This window comes from Salvelinus namaycush, chromosome 7 (genome assembly GCF_016432855.1).
Source record: "Salvelinus namaycush isolate Seneca chromosome 7, SaNama_1.0, whole genome shotgun sequence".
NCBI lineage: Eukaryota > Metazoa > Chordata > Actinopteri > Salmoniformes > Salmonidae > Salvelinus > Salvelinus namaycush.
The window spans coordinates 6,645,015-6,668,804 of NC_052313.1; the positions used below are offsets into that span (position 1 = coordinate 6,645,015).

The 23,790-nt window shown below is 48.1% G+C and overlaps 1 protein-coding gene across 1 annotated transcript in view; it reads left to right on the forward strand.

The window, feature by feature from the left end:
• The window catches only part of LOC120050435 (semaphorin-5A-like), a 275,882-nt gene that overhangs the window by 133,338 nt on the left and 118,754 nt on the right, over positions 1-23,790 (forward strand). Inside the window, exons 11-13 of the mRNA XM_038997025.1 lie at positions 931-1,048; positions 8,040-8,221; positions 9,903-10,046. Coding sequence (XP_038852953.1) covers positions 931-1,048; positions 8,040-8,221; positions 9,903-10,046 — 444 coding nt within the window. The remainder of the gene's footprint in view (positions 1-930; positions 1,049-8,039; positions 8,222-9,902; positions 10,047-23,790) is intronic.

A 23,790-nucleotide genomic window follows, 5' to 3' on the forward strand; every position in this document is an offset into this window, starting at 1 on the left:
TCTCCTCCTCTCTCCTTCTGTTTCCTCCTCTCTCCTCGTCTCTCCTCCTCTCTCCTTCCGTCTCTTTCTCTCCTTCTTTCTCCTCCTTTCTTCTTCTGTCTCCTGCTCTCTCCTCTCTCCTCCTCTCTCTTCCTCTCTCCTCTCTCCTTCTGTCTCCTCTCTCCTTCTGGCTCCTTCTCTCTCCTTCTGTCTCATTCTCTCCTCTCTCCTCCTCTCTCCTCTGTCTCTTTCTCTCTCCTCCTCTCTCCTCTCTCCTTCTCTCTCCTTCTTTCTCCTTCTGTCTCATTCTCTCTCCTCCTCTCTCCTTCTGTCTCCTTCTCTCTCCTTCTGTCTCCTCTCTCCTTCTCTCTCCTTCTCTCTCCTGCTTTCTCCTTCTGTCTCATTCTCTCCTCTCTCCTCCTCTCTCCTTCTGTTTCCTCCTCTCTCCTCCTCTCTCCTTCTCTCTCTTTCTCTCTCCTCCTCTCTCATTCTTTCTCCTCTCTCCTTCTCTCTCCTTCTCTCTCCTTCTTTCTCCTTCTGTCTCTTTCTCGCTCCTCCTCTCTCCTTCTGTCTCCTCCTCTCTCCTTCTGTCTCCTCTCTCCTTCTCTCTCCTGCTTTCTCCTTCTGTCTCATTCTCCCCTCTCCTCCTCTCTCCTTCTGTCTCTTTCTCTCTCCTTCTCTCTCCTTCTGTCTCTCTCCTCTCTCCTTCTGTCTCATTCTCTCCTCTCTCCTCCTCTCTCCTTCTGTTTCCTCCTCTCTCCTCGTCTCTCCTCCTCTCTCCTTCTGTCTCATTATCTCCTCTCTCCTCCTCTCTCCTTCTGTCTCCTCCTCTCTCCTTCTATCTCTCTCCTCTCTCCTTCCGTCTCCTTCTCTCTCCTTCTCGCTCCTTCTCTCTCATTATTTAATATATTAATCAATCAATCAATCACTATTCTCTCTCCACTCTGTCAGGGGGTGTGTGGGGGCGAGGGACCCCTACTGTGGCTGGGACCTGGTGTTAAGGAAGTGTACCACCCTGGAGGAGAGCGTCAGCATGAGCCAATGGGAACAGAGCATCACTAAATGCCCTGTGAGTACCCAGAATGCACTATACCAAACACACACACACAGACACACACACACACAGACACACACACACACGCACGCACGCACGCACGCACGCACGCACGCACGCACGCACGCACGCACGCACGCACGCACGCACACACACACACACACACACACACACACACACACACACACACACACACACACACACACACACACACACACACACACACACACACACACACACACAGTCACCCTCTGGGAAATGCATTTTCTCCCCAGCAATTCCTGTTGAAATGAATAGGGGTGCTTACTCAATCAATCTCCACTGTCTTCGTGATCATTACCTCATTCTCAGCAGTCCGCCCGTTCATTCTTCCACCTCCCAATTGGGGGGATTGATTTCACTGCGACACCGCTAAATGAAAGGGTAATTGTCGTGTGCCTGACAGACATCCATTCTGAGGCAGTGACCATGAGCAGTATTGAGTGCTGCCCTGGTCTTGTATGTGGTTCCATGCTCAACAGTATCTGTTGGCAAACACACACACACACACACACACACACACACACACACACACACACACACACACACACACACACACACACACACACACACACACGCATTCACTCACTCACTCACTCACTCACTCACTCACACACACACACACACACACACACACACACACACACACACACACACACACACACACACACACACACACACACACACACACACACACACACAAACACACACATTCACTCACTCACACACACACTCACGAACATGCACAAACACACCAAACCATTACTCATACAGTCTCTTTGAAGTTCATCGTCAGACCTAAATGGTACACTCTACTGGTCAGAGAGCACTGGCTGTCTCCGTCTGATGACATCATAGTCAGCTAAAAGACATTGTAAACACAGACCCTATTACAGGTGTCCTGATCTCTGGCCCTGCTTCCTTCCTTTTGATGACTGCCAAAGACAAGAGGGGAACATACCATTTGCTTATGTAACCTTTATTTAGTCAGGTAAATCATTGAGAATGAGAACAAATGATATTTTACAATAACTTCCTGTTTGCCAGCGGAACAATGGATTCCTGTGTTGCCCAGACAAACTGTGAGTCATTTGGTTATTGTTGTAGGACTTCCATAGACATACTGACGACTGGCAGTCCTGCTTCCCCACTTCAATGGAGTCAGATGAACTTGTGGATACCATTTTTTTTGTCTCTGTGTCCAGTATGAAGGAAGTTAGAGGTAGTTTTGTGAGCCAATGCTAACTAGCGTTAGCGCAATGACTGGAAGTGTATGGGTATCTACTAGCATGCTAGCAAATATCAATAAACTTCCAGTCATTGCGCTAACGCTAGTTACCAATTACGCAAGTGCTAGTTAGCAACTTCCTTCAAACTGCACGCAGACACATAAACATGGTATCCACAAATTAATCTGAATCTGGGGACGTAGATAAAGGGCCTCATTGCTAAAATCCTGAAGTATCGGTGTAACTGTTAAAAGAGAAAAGAGAGGAATATTGGGGATAAAAATGACTACGAAGTCAATGGTGCTTTTGTGATGTTACTGTAGGTACTGTAGATGTATTCACATTACTATAATAGGCTTTTGTGATTTTAACTAAGTTTATATTTGACATGTTTTTGCAGGTAAGGTTTGGATAGGGACCTGTTCCTAGGTGTAATGTGTACCTCAGTGAGTGGGTAGACAGGAGACAGCTTGACCAACCTATATACCATCTGGTGCTGTTGAAATAAACAATAGGGAAGAACTGAGTTTTTGTTAAAGATTTTAAAAGTTTGTTTTTGTTCAAGTTTGAACTAAAGTAAAACATTTAATCTTAGTCACCATGTTCACCGAATGTCTTTTTTAGGCAATGAAACTGAACCTGAAACAGAATGGAAGCATCCTATTCACCTTGTGTTTTTAACATTTCAAACTCAACCTGAAACAGAATGAAGGCATCCCATTCACCTTGTGTTTTTAACATTTCAAACTGAACCTGAAACAGAATGAAGGCATCCCATTCACCTTGTGTTTTTAACATTTCAAACTCAACCTGAAACAGAATGAAGGCATCCCATTCACCTTGTGTTTTTAACATTTCAAACTGAACCTGAAACAGAATGAAGGCATCCCATTCACCTTGTGTTTTTAACATTTCAAACTCAACCTGAAACAGAATGAAGGCATCCCATTCACATTGTGTGTTTAACATTTCAAACTCAACCTGAAACAGAATGAAGGCATCCCATTCACCTTGTGTGTTTAACATTTCAAACTCAACCTGAAACAGAATGAAGGCATCCCATTCACCTTGTGTTTTTAACATTTCAAACTCAACCTGAAACAGAATGAAGGCATCCCATTCACCTTGTGTTTTTAACATTTCAAACTGAACCTGAAACAGAATGAAGGCATCCCATTCACCTTGTGTTTTTAACATTTCAAACTCAACCTGAAACAGAATGAAGGCATCCCATTCACCTTGTGTTTTTAACATTTCAAACTGAACCTGAAACAGAATGAAGGCATCCCATTCACCTTGTGTTTTTAACATTTCAAACTGAACCTGAAACAGAATGAAGGCATCCCATTCACCTTGTGTTTTTAACATTTCAAACTCAACCTGAAACAGAATGAAGGCATCCCATTCACCTTGTGTTTTTAACATTTCAAACTGAACCTGAAACAGAATGAAGGCATCCCATTCACCTTGTGTTTTTAACATTTCAAACTCAACCTGAAACAGAATGAAGGCATCCCATTCACCTTGTGTTTTTAACATTTCAAACTGAACCTGAAACAGAATGAAGGCATCCCATTCACCTTGTGTTTTTAACATTTCAAACTGAACCTGAAACAGAATGAAGGCATCCCATTCACATTGTGTGTTTAACATTTCAAACTCAACCTGAAACAGAATGAAGGCATCCCATTCACCTTGTGTGTTTAACATTTCAAACTCAACCTGAAACAGAATGAAGGCATCCCATTCACCTTGTGTTTTTAACATTTCAAACTGAACCTGAAACAGAATGAAGGCATCCCATTCACCTTGTGTTTTTAACATTTCAAACTGAACCTGAAACAGAATGAAGGCATCCCATTCACCTTGTGTTTTTAACATTTCAAACTGAACCTGAAACAGAATGAAGGCATCCCATTCACCTTGTGTTTTTAACATTTCAAACTGAACCTGAAACAGAATGAAGGCATCCCATTCACCTTGTGTTTTTAACATTTCAAACTGAACCTGAAACAGAATGAAGGCATCCCATTCACCTTGTGTTTTTAACATTTCAAACTGAACCTGAAACAGAATGAAGGCATCCCATTCACCTTGTGTTTTTAACATTTCAAACTCAACCTGAAACAGAATGAAGGCATCCCATTCACCTTGTGTTTTTAACATTTCAAACTCAACCTGAAACAGAATGAAGGCATCCCATTCACCTTGTGTTTTTAACATTTCAAACTGAACCTGAAACAGAATGAAGGCATCCCATTCACCTTGTGTTTTTAACATTTCAAACTCAACCTGAAACAGAATGAAGGCATCCCATTCACCTTGTGTTTTTACCATTTCAAAATGAACCTGAAACAGAATGAAGGCATCCCATTCACCTTGTGTTTTTAACATTTCAAACTGAACCTGAAACAGAATGAAGGCATCCCATTCACCTTGTGTTTTTAACATTTCAAACTGAACCTGAAACAGAATGAAGGCATCCCATTCACCTTGTGTTTTTAACATTTCAAACTGAACCTGAAACAGAATGAAGGCATCCCATTCACCTTGTGTTTTTAACATTTCAAACTGAACCTGAAACAGAATGAAGGCATCCCATTCACCTTGTGTTTTTAACATTTCAAACTGAACCTGAAACAGAATGAAGGCATCCCATTCACCTTGTGTTTTTAACATTTCAAACTCAACCTGAAACAGAATGAAGGCATCCCATTCACCTTGTGTTTTTAACATTTCAAACTGAACCTGAAACAGAATGAAGGCATCCCATTCACCTTGTGTTTTTAACATTTCAAACTCAACCTGAAACAGAATGAAGGCATCCCATTCACCTTGTGTTTTTAACATTTCAAACTCAACCTGAAACAGAATGGAAGCATCCCATTCCTTCCCACTATACAGCATATTGATTTCAAACCCAAGAATGAAACAATTACCTATTGAGAAACGATAGAGAAGACAGAGAAGTCTGCTGATGCAATTCCACTGAAACCGTGAACTAATACATTATTCTTGCTGTGATGTTTCCTAGAGTATATGATATACAAAACACGTTTCTTCCCACCACAAACGATTGCTTTATCTAGCCCTCGCCTCAGCAGCAAAATATCATTATTTTGTCCATCCATCTATTCTAGCTGTTCATCTCATTAGCGACTATTCTAGCCTTTCATCACATGACCATCTATTCCAGCCTTTCATCACATGACCATCTATTCTAGCCTTTCATCTCATTAGCAGAAATTACACGCTTCTTTATCTGTCTCCCTCCCCTCACTCTCTCTCTTCCACTCTCTGGTCTCTCTCTCTCTCCGTCTCTCTCCGTCTCTCTCCCTCTCTCCCTCTCTCTCTCCCTCTCTCCCTCTCTCCCTCTCTTTGTCTCTTTCTCTGTCTCTTTCTCTGTCTCTTTCTCTCTTTCTCTTTCTCTTTCTCTCTTTCTCTTTCTCTCGCTCTCTCTCTGTCTTCCTCTCTCTTTCTCTGCTCCCCCTCCTCTCTCTCTCTCTCTCTCTTTCTCTGCTCCCCCTCCTCTCTCTCTCTCTTTCTCTGCTCCCCCTCCTCTCTCTCTCTCTTCCTCCCTCTCTCCCTTTTGCTCTCTCTCTCTCTCGCTTCCTCTCTGGTCTTTCCCTCTCTGTTCTCTCTCTCTGCATCTTCTCTCTCCATTCATTAGAATGTGCTTCTCTCATAGTAAAGTCTTCCCATTTAGACTGTTGACTGGGTTCAATTACCAATAATAGAAGGGCATATTTTATTTCAGTTCCCACCAAAGCAGTGACATTTCAAGCCTTTCTTTTCTTGTTGTTCAAATGCTCTTCACACAAAGATGTAACCGTTACGTGGCTCATATCACCCGTGGGGTTGGTTCAACACCAATGGTTTCCATAGTTAGCCCATATGGCTAACACATTGCTATCAAAACAATGCACCATTTTCTGTTTGATACAAATGGACATGCTCACCTGCATGTATATCAGTAAATATGTATCTGAATGTGAATAGTTTTTTTCCCTCTCATCATTAATTTCCCTTGTGTTTTACTAAGCTGAACTATGTGTTTGGTCCCTTGTTAATTATAATTTAAAAAATCATACTCCCTTTTAATTCATATATTGCCTCCTTTGGATACATCTCAGAATTTCTATATCTCTATATCTCCATATCTCTATATCTCTATTGTTGGAAAATAAGTATTTGGTCAATAACAAAAGTTTATCTCAATACTTTGTTATATACCCTTTGTTGGCAATGACAGAGGTCAAACGTTTTCTGTAAGTCTTCACAAGGCTTTCACACACTGTTGCTGGTATTTTGGCCCATTCCTCCATGCAGATCTCCTCTAGAGCAGTGATGTTTTGGGGCTGTTGCTGGGCAACACGGACTTTCAACTCCCTCCAAAGATTTTCTATGGGGTTGAGATCTGGAGACAGGCTAGGCCACTCCAGGACCTTGAAATGCTTCTTACGAAGCCACTCCTTCGTTGCCCGGGCGGTGTGTTTGGGATCATTGTCATGCTGAAAGACGCAGCCACGTTTCATCTTCAATGCCCTTGCTGATGGTAGGCTTTGTTACTTTGGTCCCAGCTCTCTGCAGGTCATTCAGTAGGTCCCCCCGTGTGGTTCTGGGATTTTTGCTCACCGTTCTTGTGATCATTTTGACCCCACGGGGTGTGATCTTGCGTGGAGCCCCAGATCGAGGGAGATTATCAGTGGTCTTGTATGTCTTCCATTTCCTAATAATTGCTCCCACAGTTGATTTCTTCAAACCAAGCTGCTTACCTATTGCAGATTCAGTCTTCCCAGCCTGGTGCAGGTCTACAATTTTGTTTCTGGTGTCCTTTGACAGCTCTTTGGTCTTGGCCATAGTGGAGTTTGGAGTGTGACTGTTTGAGGTTGTGGACAGGTGTCTTTTATACTGATAACAAGTTCAAACAGGTGCCATTAATACAGGTAACGAGTGGAGGACAGAGGAGCCTCTTAAAGAAGAAGTTACAAGGAGAACTTGCACAATTGGTGGCTGACTAAATACTTTTTTGCCCCACTGTATATATCTCCATATCTCTATATCACCATATCTCTATATCTCTATATCACCATATCTCTATATCTCTATATCTCTATATCTCCATATCTCTATATCTCTATACCACCATATCTCTATATCACCATATCTCTATATCTCTATATCACCATATCTCTATATCTCTATATCTCCATATCACCATATCTCCATATCTCTATATCACCATATCTCTATATCACCATATCTCTATATCACCATATCTCTGTATCTCCATATCTCTGTATCTCTATATCTCTATATCTCCATATCTCCATATCTCTATATCACCATATCTCTATATCACCATATCTCTATATCTCCATATCTCTATATCACCATATCTCTATATCTCCATATCTCTCTCTCTCTTTCTCTCTCTCATATATATATATATATATATCCATATCTCTCTCTATATCTCTAATGATTACCCTTGTGAATATACATGAATATCAGTTTTAGTCATCTTTCCTGATTATGCATAATTATGTCTCTCCCTAACTCTTCCCGCCATCCTCCCCAACCTTCTCCCCCTATTCCAACTCCTTCCCTGTGTTTTACCCATGGTGCATTAGATTTACATCTCTCTCCTTCATTCTGTCCCTATGTCCTTCTTTCTTTTCTGTTGACCTCCACCCTAGTTTGAAGTATTTTCTCCCTCCTCCCTGTGATCTCCCCAGGTGCGTAACGTGACGTTGGATGGAGGGTTTGGGCCATGGACAGGCTGGGGGGCCTGTAGCCATACTGATGGGGGCAGTGCTGGTTCCTGTCTGTGTAGAACCAGGCCTTGTGATAATCCCAAACCCCAGTGTGGGGGTCAGTCCTGTCACGGACTCAGCGTTGAGGTCGCCAACTGCTCCAGGTATATAGTCTGTCTGTCTGTCTGTCTGTCTGTCTGTCTGACTGTCTGTCTGTATGACTGACTGTCTTATTCTGTATGTCTGTGTGACTGACTGTCTATTGTTCTGTCTGTCTGGCTGGCTGACTGTCTATTGTTCTGTCTGTCTGTCTGTCTGTCTGTCTGTCTGTCTGTCTGTCTGTCTGTCTGTCTGTCTGTCTGGTGGTCTGTCTGTCTGTCTGGTGGTCTGTCTAGTGGTCTGTCTGTCTGTCTGTCAGTCTGCCTAGTAATCTGTCTGTCTGTCTAACTGACTGCCTTTAGTTCTGTCCGTCTGTCTGTCTGCCTATTGTTCTTTCTGTCTGTCTGTCAGTCTGCCTGTCTGTCTGTCTAACTGATTGTCTTTAGTTCTGTCTGTCTGTCTGTTTGTCTGTCTATTGTTTTGTTTGTCTGTCTTTAGTTCTGTCTGTCTGTCTGTCTGTCTGTCTGTCTGTCTGTCTGTCTCCCTAGTGTTCTTTCTTTCTGTCTGTCTGTCTGTCTGTCTGTCTGTCTGTCTGTCTGTCTGTCTGTCTGTCTAACTGACTGCCTATTGTTCTTTCTGTCTGTCTGTCTGTCTGTCTAACTGATTGTCTTTAGTTATGTCTGTCTGTCTATTGTTTTGTCTGTCTGTCTGTCTAACTGATTGTCTTTAGTTATGTCTGTCTGTCTATTGTTTTGTTTGTCTGTCTGTCTGTCTGTCTGTCTGTCTGTCTGTCTGTCTGTCTGTCTGTCTGTCTGTCAGTCTGCCTAGTAATCTGTCTGTCTGTCTAACTGACTGCCTTTAGTTCTGTCTGTCTGTCTGCCTATTGTTCTTTCTGTCTGTCTGTCAGTCTGCCTGTCTGTCTGTCTAACTGATTGTCTTTAGTTCTGTCTGTCTGTCTGTCTGTCTGTCTGTCTGTCTGTCTGTCTGTCTAACTGACTGCCTTTAGTTCTGTCTGTCTGTCTGTCTGTCTGTCTGCCTATTGTTCTTTCTGTCTGTCTGTCAGTCTGCCTGTCTGTCTGTCTAACTGATTGTCTTTAGTTCTGTCTGTCTGTCTGTCTGTCTGTCTGTCGGTCTGTCTGGTGGTCTGTCTGTCTGTCTGTCTGTCTGTCTGTCTGTCTGTCTGTCTGTCTGTCTGTCTGTGTCTGTCAGTCTGCCTAGTAATCTGTCTGTCTGTCTAACTGACTGCCTTTAGTTCTGTCTGTCTGTCTGCCTATTGTTCTTTCTGTCTGTCTGTCAGTCTGCCTGTCTGTCGTCTAACTGATTGTCTTTAGTTCTGTCTGTCTGTCTGTCTGTCTGTCTGTCTGGTGGTCTGTCTGTCTGTCTGTCTTATTCTGTATTTCTGTATGTCTGTCTGTCTGTCTGTCTAGTGGTCTGTCTGTCTGTCTGTCTGTCTGTCTGTCTGTCTGTCTGTCTGTCTGTCTGTCTGTCTGTCTGTCTGTCTGTCTGTCTGTCTGTCTGTCTGTCTGTCTGTCTGTCTGTCTTTCCATTGGTATATGTCAGTCATTCCATCTGCCCTCTGCTCACACAGACACTGAAAGCGTTCAGTTCATGTTTAGGATAATACATGAAATGCAGTGTATATTTTATTGGATAGCAGAAACATTAACTGAATAGCAAGCGTTCTATCTTTATCTACACCTCTCACTCTCTGTGTGTGTAACCTTGTGTTCTGTGATGTCTCCATAGGAATGGTGTGTGGAGCCCCTGGAGTCTGTGGATCCCCTGTAGCACCAGCTGTGGCATTGGCTTCCAGGTCCGACAGAGGTCCTGCAGCAACCCCACCCCGCGCCACGCAGGACGAGTGTGTGTGGGGCAGAACAGAGAGGAAAGGTACGGGACACACTCGTACATTCATACACAAACAAGCACACACAGCTACACACACCCACAGCCACGTACACACATACACACACAGCCACATACACATACAGACAGCCACACTCACATTCACACAGCCATAAATCCACACCAATTATCCAGAAACAATCCCCCTGCTGGTGTGAGTGTAACAGAAGTCTTGAGTCCTTCATCCATTAGCCAGTCACACATTGTAATGTGAAGCATGGGAAATATGACTCTTTTTTTCCTCATAATGGCTTCAGTCTGACTTCAGTCTGACAGTCAATTAAGACAGAGAGAGGAATGTTTTTGAGCCACTATCTGGGCTCCACAGACGAGGGAGGCTGCCCTCCTTGTAAAGCTCCAGCTCTGCTGCTTTGGTCTGGAATAATCACCCCCAACCAGATGTTGAGAAGGTTTCTAAGCAACCTGCAATGCCCTCTGAAAAAAATGAGATTTAGAAGGAGGAAAGAAGAAGGGAGAAGAAGAGAGAGAAAGGAGAGAGGGAGGTGAGAAGGAGAGAGAGAAAGGAGAGAGGGAGGTGAGAAGGAGAGAGAGAAAGGAGAGAGGGAGGTGAGAAGGAGAGAATATGGAAGAGTGCAGGTTGTTGGAAATAAAACTTTTTTACCTGAAACTTTACAACAAAGTCAATAATAATATGAGAATAACTTCAGACAGATTCCTTAGTGTCTGGGTACTTTGTTACTGGGTAAGAACAAATTCTTATTTGCAATGACGGCCCACACCGGACGACGCTGGGCCAATTGTGCGCCGCCCTGAGGGACTCCCAATCCTGGCCGGTTGTGATACAGCCTGGATTCGAACCAGGGTCTCTAGCACTGAGATGCAGTGCCTTAGACCGCTGCACTACTCGGAAGCCCACATAATGAAGCATTTCAATTAACTTGGCCATTCTTTATATGGGGTTCTGGCTTCTCTTGTTCTACCCGGGACATCACAGTGCTAATTTCATTGACCACCTTTGGATACACACAGAGCGGCTTCAATTAGCACTGACGTGAGAGGTGTCGAAGCCCTTGAGCCGAACAAGGGCAGGAGAGTCACACAGTCTACCTCAACCAAATGCAGAGGGCTTTGAAGCCGCCTCCCGCTGTTCAGAGGTCATTAAAATACAGGACCCTCTCTATGTAAAACATGTTAAGACATGAAAAGAGTACAAAATTAAGCTCCTTATGGAAAATCAAGAGACACTTTTTGCTGACTGTTATAAAAATGGGAACATAAGCAACTTCATCTTCCGAAAGGTTGCTTGATCGAATCCCCGAGCTGACGAGGTGAAGGTCTGTGGTTTTGCCCCTGAACAAGGCAGTTAACCCACTGTTCCTGGGCCGTCATTGTAAAATAAGAATTTGTTCTTAACTGACTTGCCTAGTTAAATAAAGGTTAAATAAAATAAATTCCACACAGACCATCCCCTGGCATAACACAGTGCTATATTAACACACTACCCCTTTATTAAGAGGGGGGGGTGTTACCGATGGGTGGAAACTCAGGATACTAGACAACCAGGACTCTGAGTCAGGAAATGTGAACGTATACAAATCTCGAACAGTAATGGTACAGGGCAACCCCAAACAGTTTCAGCTGGACTTTCACATTATCAAAGATTTAGCCCAGCAGGAGAAGCTCTCTCTTGAGAAAGACACCCACCCCGAGCGGGTTGACCAGACCTCTTCATTATATAACCCTACAGATGAGGAACCCCAAGCAGAAAGTCAACCTCCCAGCACAGAGTACTACCCCCTCAATGAAATGAAGGATAAATACATCCAGCTGGAGGTAAGGCAGGTGGAGCTGGAACAAGAGGTGAACACACTCGTCAGCACAAAAAAATCCTCCAGCTCAACAACACCGCCTCAACCAGACCCGGAGAGAGACATATCTGCACTCTGGACTGTAGTGAGACAACATCAACAGGAGAAAGAGCAGGAGCAGAACAGAGCACTAGAGGAGAGGATCAGACTGCTGGGGGAGAGGGTGAGGGGGATGGCGTGTGACAGAGAACAACTCATTAGAGAGGTGGCCACCCCCGCAGAGAAGCCAGCAGAACAGCCCACCTCAGCTCCCGACAAAAGTCTTGACACCACAGCAGAACAGTCCAACCCAGACCCTGACCACATCGACATCACAGCAGGACAGACAAATGAAGAACCCCAAGCCCAGGGGATCCCACCACCTCTCAGCACCCCCCCTGTCAGCCACCCTGATAGCCCTCCTGACAACCCCCCCCACACCCACTGAGGACATACACAAGCCACAGATTGCACTCCATATGGACTCAAATGGGAAATATATACAAGAAAATATACTTTTTCTCAAACAGTGTCTAAAGTCTGGTGTCCAAACACCCAGTTTCCCCTAGACCTTCTGTCTGAGGACCAACTAGGGTCACCCAGCCACATAATAATACACCCAGCGCCCTAGACCTTCTGTCTGAGGACCAACTAGGGTCACCCAGCCACATAATAATACACCCAGCGCCCCCTAGACCTTCTGTCTGAGGACCAACTAGGGTCACCCAGCCACATAATAATACACACAGCGCCCCCTAGACCTTCTGTCTGAGGACCAACTAGGGTCACCTAGCCACATAATAATACACCCAGCCTGCCCTAGACCTTCTGTCTGAGGACCAACTAGGGTCACCCAGCCACATAATAATACACCCAGCGCCCCCTAGACCTTCTGTCTGAGGACCAACTAGGGTCACCCAGCCACATAATAATACACCCAGCCTGCCCAAGACCTTCTGTCTGAGGACCAACTAGGGTCACCCAGCCACATAATAATACACCCAGCGCGCCCTAGACCTTCTGTCTGATGACCAACTAGGGTCACCCAGCCACATAATAATACACCCAGCCTGCCCTATACCTTCTGTCTGAGGACCAACTAGGGTAACCCAGCCACATAATAATACACCCAGCGCGCCCTAGACCTTCTGTCTGAGGACCAACTAGGGTCACCCAGCCACATAATAATACAACCCCGCCTGCCCTAGACCTTCTGTCTGAGGACCAACTAGGGTCACCCAGCCACATAATAATACACCCAGCGCCCTAGACCTTCTGTCTGAGGACCAACTAGGTTCACCCAGCCACATAATAATACACCCAGCGCCCTAGACCTTCTGTCTGATGACGAACTAGGGTCACCCAGCCACATAATAATACACCCAGCCCCCTAGACCTTCTGTCTGAGGACCAACTAGGGTCACCCAGCCACATAATAATACACCCAGCACGCCCTAGACCTTCTGTCTGAGGACCAACTAGGGTCACCCAGCCACATAATAATACACCCAGCCCCCTAGACTTTCTGTCTGAGGACCAACTAGTTTCACCCAGCCACATAATAATACACCCAGCGCCCTAGACCTTCTGTCTGAGGACCAACTAGGGTCACCCAGCCACATAATAATACACCCAGCCTGCCCTAGACCTTCTGTCTGATGACCAACTAGGGTCACCCAGCCACATAATAATACACCCAGCGCGCCCTAGACCTTCTGTCTGATGACCAACTAGGGTCACCCAGCCACATAATAATACACCCAGCCTGCCCTAGACCTTCTGTCTGAGGACCAACTAGGGTAACCCAGCCACATAATAATACACCCAGCGCGCCCTAGACCTTCTGTCTGAGGACCAACTAGGGTCACCCAGCCACATAATAATACACCCAGCCTGCCCTAGACCTTCTGTCTGAGGACCAACTAGGGTCACCCAGCCACATAATAATACACCCAGCGCCCTAGACCTTCTGTCTGAGGACCAATCTAGGGTCACCCAGCCACATAATAATACACCCAGCGCCCTAGACCTTCTGTCTGAGGACCAACTAGGTTCACCCAGCCACATAATAATACACCCAGCGCCCTAGACCTTCTGTCTGAGGACGAACTAGGGTCACCCAGCCACATAATAATACACCCAGCCCCCTAGACCTTCTGTCTGAGGACCAACTAGGGTCACCCAGCCACATAATAATACACCCAGCGCGCCCTAGACCTTCTGTCTGAGGACCAACTAGGGTCACCCAGCCACATAATAATACACCCAGCGCCCTAGACCTTCTGTCTGAGGACCAACTAGGGTCACCCAGCCACATAATAATACACCCAGCGCCCGAGACCTTCTGTCTGAGGACCAACTAGGTTCACCCAGCCACATAATAATACACCCAGCGCCCTAGACCTTCTGTCTGAGGACCAACTAGGGTCACCCAGCCACATAATAATACACCCAGCGCCCCCTAGACCTTCTGTCTGAGGACCAACTAGGGTCACCCAGACACATAATAATACACCCAGCGCCCTAGACCTTCTGTCTGAGGACCAACTAGGGTCACCCAGCCACATAATAATACACCCAGCCCCCTAGACCTTCTGTCTGAGGACCAACTAGGGTCACCCAGCCACATAATAATACACCCAGCGCGCCCTAGACCTTCTGTCTGAGGACCAACTAGGGTCACCCAGCCACATAATAATACACCCAGCGCCCTAGACCTTCTGTCTGAGGACCAACTAGGGTCACCCAGCCACATAATAATACACCCAGCGCCCGAGACCTTCTGTCTGAGGACCAACTAGGTTCACCCAGCCACATAATAATACACCCAGCGCCCTAGACCTTCTGTCTGAGGACCAACTAGGGTCACCCAGCCACATAATAATACACCCAGCGCCCCCTAGACCTTCTGTCTGAGGACCAACTAGGGTCACCCAGACACATAATAATACACCCAGCGCCCCCTAGACCTTTTGTCTGAGGACCAACTAGGGTCACCCAGCCACATAATAATACACCCAGCGCCCCCTAGACCTTCTGTCTGAGGACCAACTAGGTTCACCCAGCCACATAATAATACACCCAGCCTGCCCTAGACCTTCTGTCTGAGGACCAACTAGGGTCACCCAGCCACATAATAATACACCCAGCGCCCCCTAGACCTTCTGTCTGAGGACCAACTAGGTTCACCCAGCCACATAATAATACACCCAGCCTGCCCTAGACCTTCTGTCTGAGGACCAACTAGGGTCACCCAGCCACATAATAATACACCCAGCGCCCTATACCTTCTGTCTGAGGACCAACTAGGGTCACCCAGCCACATAATAATACACCCAGCGCCCTATACCTTCTGTCTGAGGACCAACTAGGTTCACCCAGCCACATAATAATACACCCAGCCTGCCCTAGACCTTCTGTCTGAGGACCAACTAGGGTCACCCAGCCACATAATAATACACCCAGCGCCCCCTAGACCTTCTGTCTGAGGACCAACTAGGGTCACCCAGCCACATAATAATACACCCAGCGCACCCTAGACCTTCTGTCTGAGGACCAACTAGGTTCACCCAGCCACATAATAATACACCCAGCGCCCTAGACCTTCTGTCTGAGGACCAACTAGGGTCACCCAGCCACATAATAATACACCCAGCGCCCTAAACCTTCTGTCTGAGGACCAACTAGGGTCACCCAGCCACATAATAATACACCCAGCGCCCCCTAGACCTTCTGTCTGAGGACCAACTAGGGTCACCCAGCCACATAATAATACACCCAGCGCCCTAGACCTTCTGTCTGAGGACCAACTAGGGTCACCCAGCCACATAATAATACACCCAGCGCCCGAGACCTTCTGTCTGAGGACCAACTAGGTTCACCCAGCCACATAATAATACACCCAGCGCCCTAGACCTTCTGTCTGAGGACCAACTAGGGTCACCCAGCCACATAATAATACACCCAGCGCCCCCTAGACCTTCTGTCTGAGGACCAACTAGGGTCACCCAGACACATAATAATACACCCAGCGCCCTAGACCTTCTGTCTGAGGACCAACTAGGGTCACCCAGCCACATAATAATACACCCAGCGCCCTAGACCTTCTGTCTGAGGACCAACTAGGGTCACCCAGCCACATAATAATACACCCAGCGCCCCCTAGACCTTTTGTCTGAGGACCAACTAGGGTCACCCAGCCACATAATAATACACCCAGCGCCCCCTAGACCTTCTGTCTGAGGACCAACTAGGTTCACCCAGCCACATAATAATACACCCAGCCTGCCCTAGACCTTCTGTCTGAGGACCAACTAGGGTCACCCAGCCACATAATAATACACCCAGCGCCCCCTAGACCTTCTGTCTGAGGACCAACTAGGTTCACCCAGCCACATAATAATACACCCAGCCTGTCCTAGACCTTCTGTCTGAGGACCAACTAGGGTCACCCAGCCACATAATAATACACCCAGCGCCCTATACCTTCTGTCTGAGGACCAACTAGGGTCACCCAGCCACATAATAATACACCCAGCGCCCTATACCTTCTGTCTGAGGACCAACTAGGTTCACCCAGCCACATAATAATACACCCAGCCTGCCCTAGACCTTCTGTCTGAGGACCAACTAGGGTCACCCAGCCACATAATAATACACCCAGCGCCCCCTAGACCTTCTGTCTGAGGACCAACTAGGGTCACCCAGCCACATAATAATACACCCAGCGCACCCTAGACCTTCTGTCTGAGGACCAACTAGGTTCACCCAGCCACATAATAATACACCCAGCGCCCTAGACCTTCTGTCTGAGGACCAACTAGGGTCACCCAGCCACATAATAATACACCCAGCGCCCTAAACCTTCTGTCTGAGGACCAACTAGGGTCACCCAGCCACATAATAATACACCTAGCGCCCCCTAGACTTTCTGTCTGAGGACCAACTAGGGTCACCCAGCCACATAATAATACACCCAGCGCACCCTAGACCTTCTGTCTGAGGACCAACTAGGGTCACCCAGCCACATAATAATACACCCAGCCTGCCCTAGACCTTCTGTCTGAGGACCAACTAGGGTCACCCATACACATAATAATACACCCAGCGCCCCCTAGACCTTCTGTCTGAGGACCAACTAGGGTCACCCAGCCACATAATAATACACCCAGCGCCCTAGACCTTCTGTCTGAGGACCAACTAGGGTCACCCAGCCACATAATAATACACCCAGCGCGCCCTAGACCTTCTGTCTGAGGACCAACTAGGGTTACCCAGCCACATAATAATACACCCAGCGCCCTAGACCTTCTGTCTGAGGACCAACTAGGGTCACCCAGCCACATAATAATACACCCAGCGCCCTAGACCTTCTGTCTGAGGACCAACTAGGGTCACCCAGCCACATAATAATACACCCAGCGCGCCCTAGACCTTCTGTCTGAGGACCAACTAGGGTCACCCAGCCACATAATAATACACCCAGCGCCCTAGACCTTCTGTCTGAGGACCAACTAGGTTCACCCAGCCACATAATAATACACCCAGCGCCCTAGACCTTCTGTCTGAGGACCAACTAGGGTCACCCAGCCACATAATAATACACCCAGCGCCCCCTAGACCTTCTGTCTGAGGACCAACTAGGGTCACCCAGACACATAATAATAAACCCAGCGTCCTAGACCTTCTGTCTGAGGACCAACTAGGGTCACCCAGCCACATAATAATACACCCAGCGCCCTAGACCTTCTGTCTGAGGACCAACTAGGGTCACCTAGCCACATAATAATACACCCAGCGCCCTAGACCTTCTGTCTGAGGACCAACTAGGGTCACCCAGCCACATAATAATACACCCAGCGCCCCCTAGACCTTTTGTCTGAGGACCAACTAGGGTCACCCAGCCACATAATAATACACCCAGCGCCCCCTAGACCTTCTGTCTGAGGACCAACTAGGTTCACCCAGCCACATAATAATACACCCAGCCTGCCCTAGACCTTCTGTCTGAGCACCAACTAGGGTCAACCAGCCACATAATAATACACCCAGCGCCCTATACCTTCTGTCTGAGGACCAACTAGGGTCACCCAGCCACATAATAATACACCCAGCGCCCTATACCTTCTGTCTGAGGACCAACTAGGTTCACCCAGCCACATAATAATACACCCAGCCTGCCCTAGACCTTCTGTCTGAGGACCAACTAGGGTCACCCAGCCACATAATAATACACCCAGCGCCCTAGACCTTCTGTCTGAGGACCAACTAGGGTCACCCAGCCACATAATAATACACCCAGCCTGCCCAAGACCTTCTGTCTGAGGACCAACTAGGGTCACCCAGCCACATAATAATACACCCAGCGCCCCCTAGACCTTCTGTCTGAGGACCAACTAGGTTCACCCAGCCACATAATAATACACCCAGCCTGCCCTAGACCTTCTGTCTGAGGACCAACTAGGGTCACCCAGCCACATAATAATACACCCAGCGCCCTATACCTTCTGTCTGAGGACCAACTAGGGTCACCCAGCCACATAATAATACACCCAGCGCCCTATACCTTCTGTCTGAGGACCAACTAGGTTCACCCAGCCACATAATAATACACCCAGCGCGCCCTAGACCTTCTGTCTGAGGACCAACTAGGGTCACCCAGCCACATAATAATACACCCAGCGCCCCCTAGACCTTCTGTCTGAGGACCAACTAGGGTCACCAGCCACATAATAATACACCCAGCGCCCCTAGACCTTCTGTCTGAGGACCAACTAGGGTCACCCAAGCCACATAATAATACACCCAGCGCACCCTAGACCTTCTGTCTGAGGACCAACTAGGGTCACCCAGCCACATAATAATACACCCAGCGCACCCTAGACCTTCTGTCTGAGGACCAACTAGGGTCACCCAGCCACATAATAATACACCCAGCGCCCCAGACCTTCTGTCTGAGGACCAACTAGGGTCACCCTAGCCACATACTAATACACCCAGCGCCCCTAGACCTTCTGTCTGAGGACCAACTAGGGTCACCCAGCCACCTAATAATACACCCAGCGCCCAGACCTTCTGTCTGAGGACCAACTAGGTCACCCTAGCCACATAATAATACACCCAGCGCCCTAGACTTCTGTCTGAGGACCAACTAGGGTCACCTAGCCCATAATACTACACCCAGCGCCCCCTAGACCTTCTGTCTGAGGACCAACTAGGTTCACCCAGCCACATAATAATACAACCAGCGCCCTAGACCTTCTGTCTGAGGACCAACTAAGGGCACCAAGCCACATAATAAATTACACCCAGCGCCCCTACTAGACCTTCTGTCTGAGGACCAACTAGGGTCACCGACACATAATTACTATACCCAGCGCTAGACTTCTGTTGAGACCAACTAGGAACCAGCCACATAATATCACAACTAGCGCCTAGACCTTTGTGGAGGACCAAAGAGGCACAACTAACCATAATAATACACCAGCGCCCTAGAACATCTCGTCTGATGACCACTAGGACGTCCCCAGCCAATAATAATACACCCAGCGCCCCTAGACCTTGTCTGAGGGACACAAACAGGGTCACCGGGTGACCCTAGTTGGTCTCAGACAGAAGGTTAGGGCGAGGGGTGTTTATTATGTGGGCTGGGTGAACCTAGTTGGTCCTCAGACAGAAGGTCTAGGGCGGCTGGGTGTTATTATGTGGTGGGTGACCCTAGTTGGTCCTCAGACAGAAGGTATGGGCGCTGGGTGTATTATTATGTGGCTGGGTGACCCTAGTTGGTCCTCAGACAGAAGGTTAGGGCGTGGGTGTATATTATGTGGCTGGGTGACCTAGTTGGTCCTCAGACAGAAGGTCTAGGGCGCTGGGTGTATTATATGTGGCTGGGTGGTGACCCTAGTTGGTCCTCAGACAGAAGGTCTAGGGCGGCTGGGTGTATTATTATGTGGCTGGGTGACCCTAGGTCCTCAGACAGAAGGTCTAGGGCGCTGGGTGTATTATATTGTGGCTGGGTGACCCTAGTTGGTCCTCAGACAAAAGGTCTAGGGCGCTGAGGTGTGATTATTATGTGGCTGGGTGACCCTAGTTGGTCCTCAGACGAAGGTCTGGGCGCTGGGTGTATTATTATGTGGATGGTGACCCTAGTTGGTCCTCAGACAGGAAGGTCTAGGGCGCTGGGTGTATTATTATGTGGCTGGGTGACCCTAGTTGGGGCTCAGACAGAAGGTCTAGGGTGCGCTGGGGTGTTCATATGTGCTGGGTGACCCTAGTTGGTCCTCAGACAGAAGGTCTAGGGGGGCTGGGTTGTTTATTATGTGGTGGGTGACCCTAGTTGGTCTCAGACAGAAGGTCTAGGGCGCTGGGTGTATATTATGTGGCTGGGTGAACCTAGTTGGTCCTCAGACAGAAGGTCTAGGGCGCTGGGTGTATTATTATGTGGCCTGGGTGACCTAGTTGGTCCTCAGACAGAAGGTATAGGCGCTGGGTGTATTATTATGTGGCTGGGTGACCCTAGTTGGTCCTCAGACAGAGGTTAGGGCGGCTGGGTGGTATTATTATGTGGTGGGTGACCCTATGTTGGTCCTCAGACAGAAGGTTAGGGGCGCTGGGTTTATTATTATGTGCTGGGTGACCCTAGTTGGTCCTCAGACAGAAGGTCTAGGGCGGCGTGTGGATATATATGTGGTGGGTGACCCTAGTTGGTCTCAGACAGAAGGTTTAGGGGGCTGGGGTATTATTATGTGTGGGTGGACCTAGTTGGTCCTCAGACAGAGGGCTAGGGGGCGCTGGGTGTATTATTATGTGGCTGGGTGGACCCTAGTTGGTCCTCAGACAGAAGCTAGGGCAGGCTGGGTGTATTATTATGTGGCGGGTGAACCTAGTTGGTCCTCAGACAGAAGGTATAGGGCGCTGGGGTATTAGTATGTGGCTGGGTGACCCAGTTGGTCCTCAGACAGAAGGTTCTAGGGCGCTGGGTGTATTATGTGGCGGGGTGACCCTAGTTGGTCCTCAGACAGAAGGTCTAGGGCGCTGGGTGTATTATAATGTGGCTGGGTGACAATAGTTGGTCCTCAGACAGAAGTCTAGGGGGCGCTGGGTGTATTATTAGGGTGGGTGACCCTAGTTGGTCCTCAGACAGAAGGTCTTGGGCGGCTGGGTGTATTATTATGTGGCTGGGTGACCCTAGTTGGTCCTTCAGACAGAAGGTCTAGGGCGCTGGGTGTATTATTATGTGGGTGGGTGACCTAGTTGGTCTCAGACAGAAGGTCTAGGGCGGCTGGGTGTATTTATGTGGCTGGGAACCTAGTTGGTCTCAGACAGAAGGTCTTTAGGGCGCTGGGTGTATTATTATGTGGCTGGGTGACCCATAGTTGGTCTAAGACAGAAGGTTAGGGCCGCTGGTGGTATTATTATGTGGCTGGTGACCCTAGTTGGTCTCAGACAGAAGGTACTGGCGGCTGGGTGTATTATTATGTGGCTGGGTGAACTAGTTGGTCCTCAGAAAGAAGGTCTAGGGCGCTGGGGGTGTATTATTATGTGGCTGGGTGACCTAGTTGGTCCTCAGACAGAAGGTCTAGGGGGCGGGGGTGTATTATTATGTGGTGGGTGACCCTAGTTGTCCTCAGACAGAAGTCTAGGGCGCTGGGTGTATTATTATGTGTGGGACCCTAGTTGGTCCTCAGACAGAAGGTCTAGGGGCCTGGGTGTATTATTATGTGGATGGGTGACCTAGTTGGTCTCAGACAGAAGGTCTAGGGCGCTGGGTGTATTATTATGTGTGGGGTGACCCTAGTTGGTCCTCAGACAGAAGGTCTAGGGGGCGCTGGGTGTATTATATGTGGCTGGGTGACCCTAGTGTCCTCAGACAAAGGTCTAGGCGCGGGGTGATTATTATGTGGCTGGGTGAACCTAGTTGGTCCTCAGACAGAAGGTCTAGGGCGCTGGGTGTATTATTATGTGGCTGGGTGACCCTTAGTTGTCCTCAGACAGAAGGTCTAGGGCGCGGGGTGTATTATATGTGGCTGGGGTGACCCTAGTTGGTCCTCGACAGAAGGTCTAGGGCGCTGGGTGTATTATTATGTGGCTGGGTGACCTAGTTGGTCCTCAGACAGAAGGTCTAGGGCGCTGCGGTGTATTATTATGTGGGGGTGAACCTAGTTTGGTCCTCAGACAGAAGGTCTAGGGGCGCTGGGTGTATTATTATGGGCTGGGTGACCTAGTTGGTCCTAGACAGAAGGTCTAGGGGCGCTGGGTGTATTATTAGTGTGGTGGGTGACCCTAGTTGGTCCTCAGACAGAAGGTCTAGGGGGCGTGGGTGTATTATTATGTGTGGGTGACTCCTAGTTGGTCCTCAGACAGAAGGTCTAGGGCGGCTGGGTGTATTATTATGTGGCTGGGTGACCCTAGTTGGTCCTCAGACAGAAGTCTAGGGCGCTGGGTGTATTATTATGTGGCTGGGTGACCCTAGTTGGTCCTCAGACAGAAAGTCTAGGGCGCTGGTGTATTATTATGTGGCGGGTGACCCTAGTTGGTCCTCAGAAGAAGGTTAGGGCGCTGGGTGTATTATTATGTGGCTGGGTGACCCTAGTTGGTCCTATAGACCAGAAAAGGTCTAGGGCGCTGGGTGTATTATTAGTGGCTGGGTGAACTAGTTGGTCCTCAGACAGAAGGTTAGGGGCGCTGGGGTATTATTATGTGGCTGGGTGACCTAGTTGGTCCTCAGACAGAAGGTAGAGGGGCGCGGGTGTATTATTAGTGGCTGGGTGACCCTAGTTGGTCCTCAGACAGAAGGTCTAGGCGCAGGTGGGTGTAATATATGTGGCTGGGTGAACTAGTTGGTCCTCAGACAGAAGGTCTAGGGCGTGGTGTATTATTATGTGGCTGGGTGACCCTAGTTGTCCTCAGACAGAAGGTTAGGGCTGGGTTATTATTATGTGGTGGGTGACCCTAGTTGGTCCTCAGACAGAAGGTCTAGGCAGGCTGGGTATTATTATGTGGCTGGGGACTAGTTGGTCCTCAGACAGAAGTCTAGGGGCGCTGGGTGTATATTATGTGGCGGGTGACCCTAGTTGGTCCTCAGACAGAAGGTCTAGGCAGGCTGGGTGTATTATTATGTGGCTGGGTGAAACTAGTTGGTCTCAGACAGAAGGTCTAGGGGGCGCTGGTGTATTATTATGTGGCTGGGTGACCCTAGTTGGTCCTCAGACAAAGAAGGTCTAGGGGGCTGGGTGTATTATTATGTGGCTGGGTGACCCTAGTTGGTCCTCAGACAGAGGTCTAGGCGCTGGGTGTATTATTATGTGGCTGGGTGAACCTAGTTGGTCCTCAGACAGAAGGTCTAGGGCGGGGTGTATATTATATGTGTTGGTGACCCTAGTTTGGTCCTCAGACAGAAGGTCTAGGGGGCTGGGTGTATTATATGTGGCTGGGTGACCTAGTTGGTCCTCAGACAGAAGGTCTAGGGCGCTGGGTGTATATTATGTGGCTGGGGTGACCTAGTTGGTCCTCAGACAGAAGGTCTGCGGGCGTGGGTTGTATTATTATGTGGATGGGTGACTAGTTGGTCACTCAGACAGAAGGTCTAGGGGGCTGGGGTATTATTATGTGGCTGGGTGACCCTAGTTGGTCCTCAGACAGAAGGTCTAGGGGCGTGGTGTATTATTATGTGGCTGGTGACCTAGTTGGTCCTCAGACAGAAGGCTTAGGGCGCTGGGTGTATTATTATGTGGCTGGGTGACCTAGTTGTCCTAAGACAGAAGGTCTAGGCGCTGGGTGTATTATTATGTGGCTGGGTGAACCTAGTTGGTCCTCAGACAGAAGGTCTAGGGGCGCTGGGTGTATATTATGTGGCTGGGTGACCCTAGTTGTCCTCAGACAGAAGGTCTAGGGGGGGGGCGCTGGTGTATATTATGTGGCTG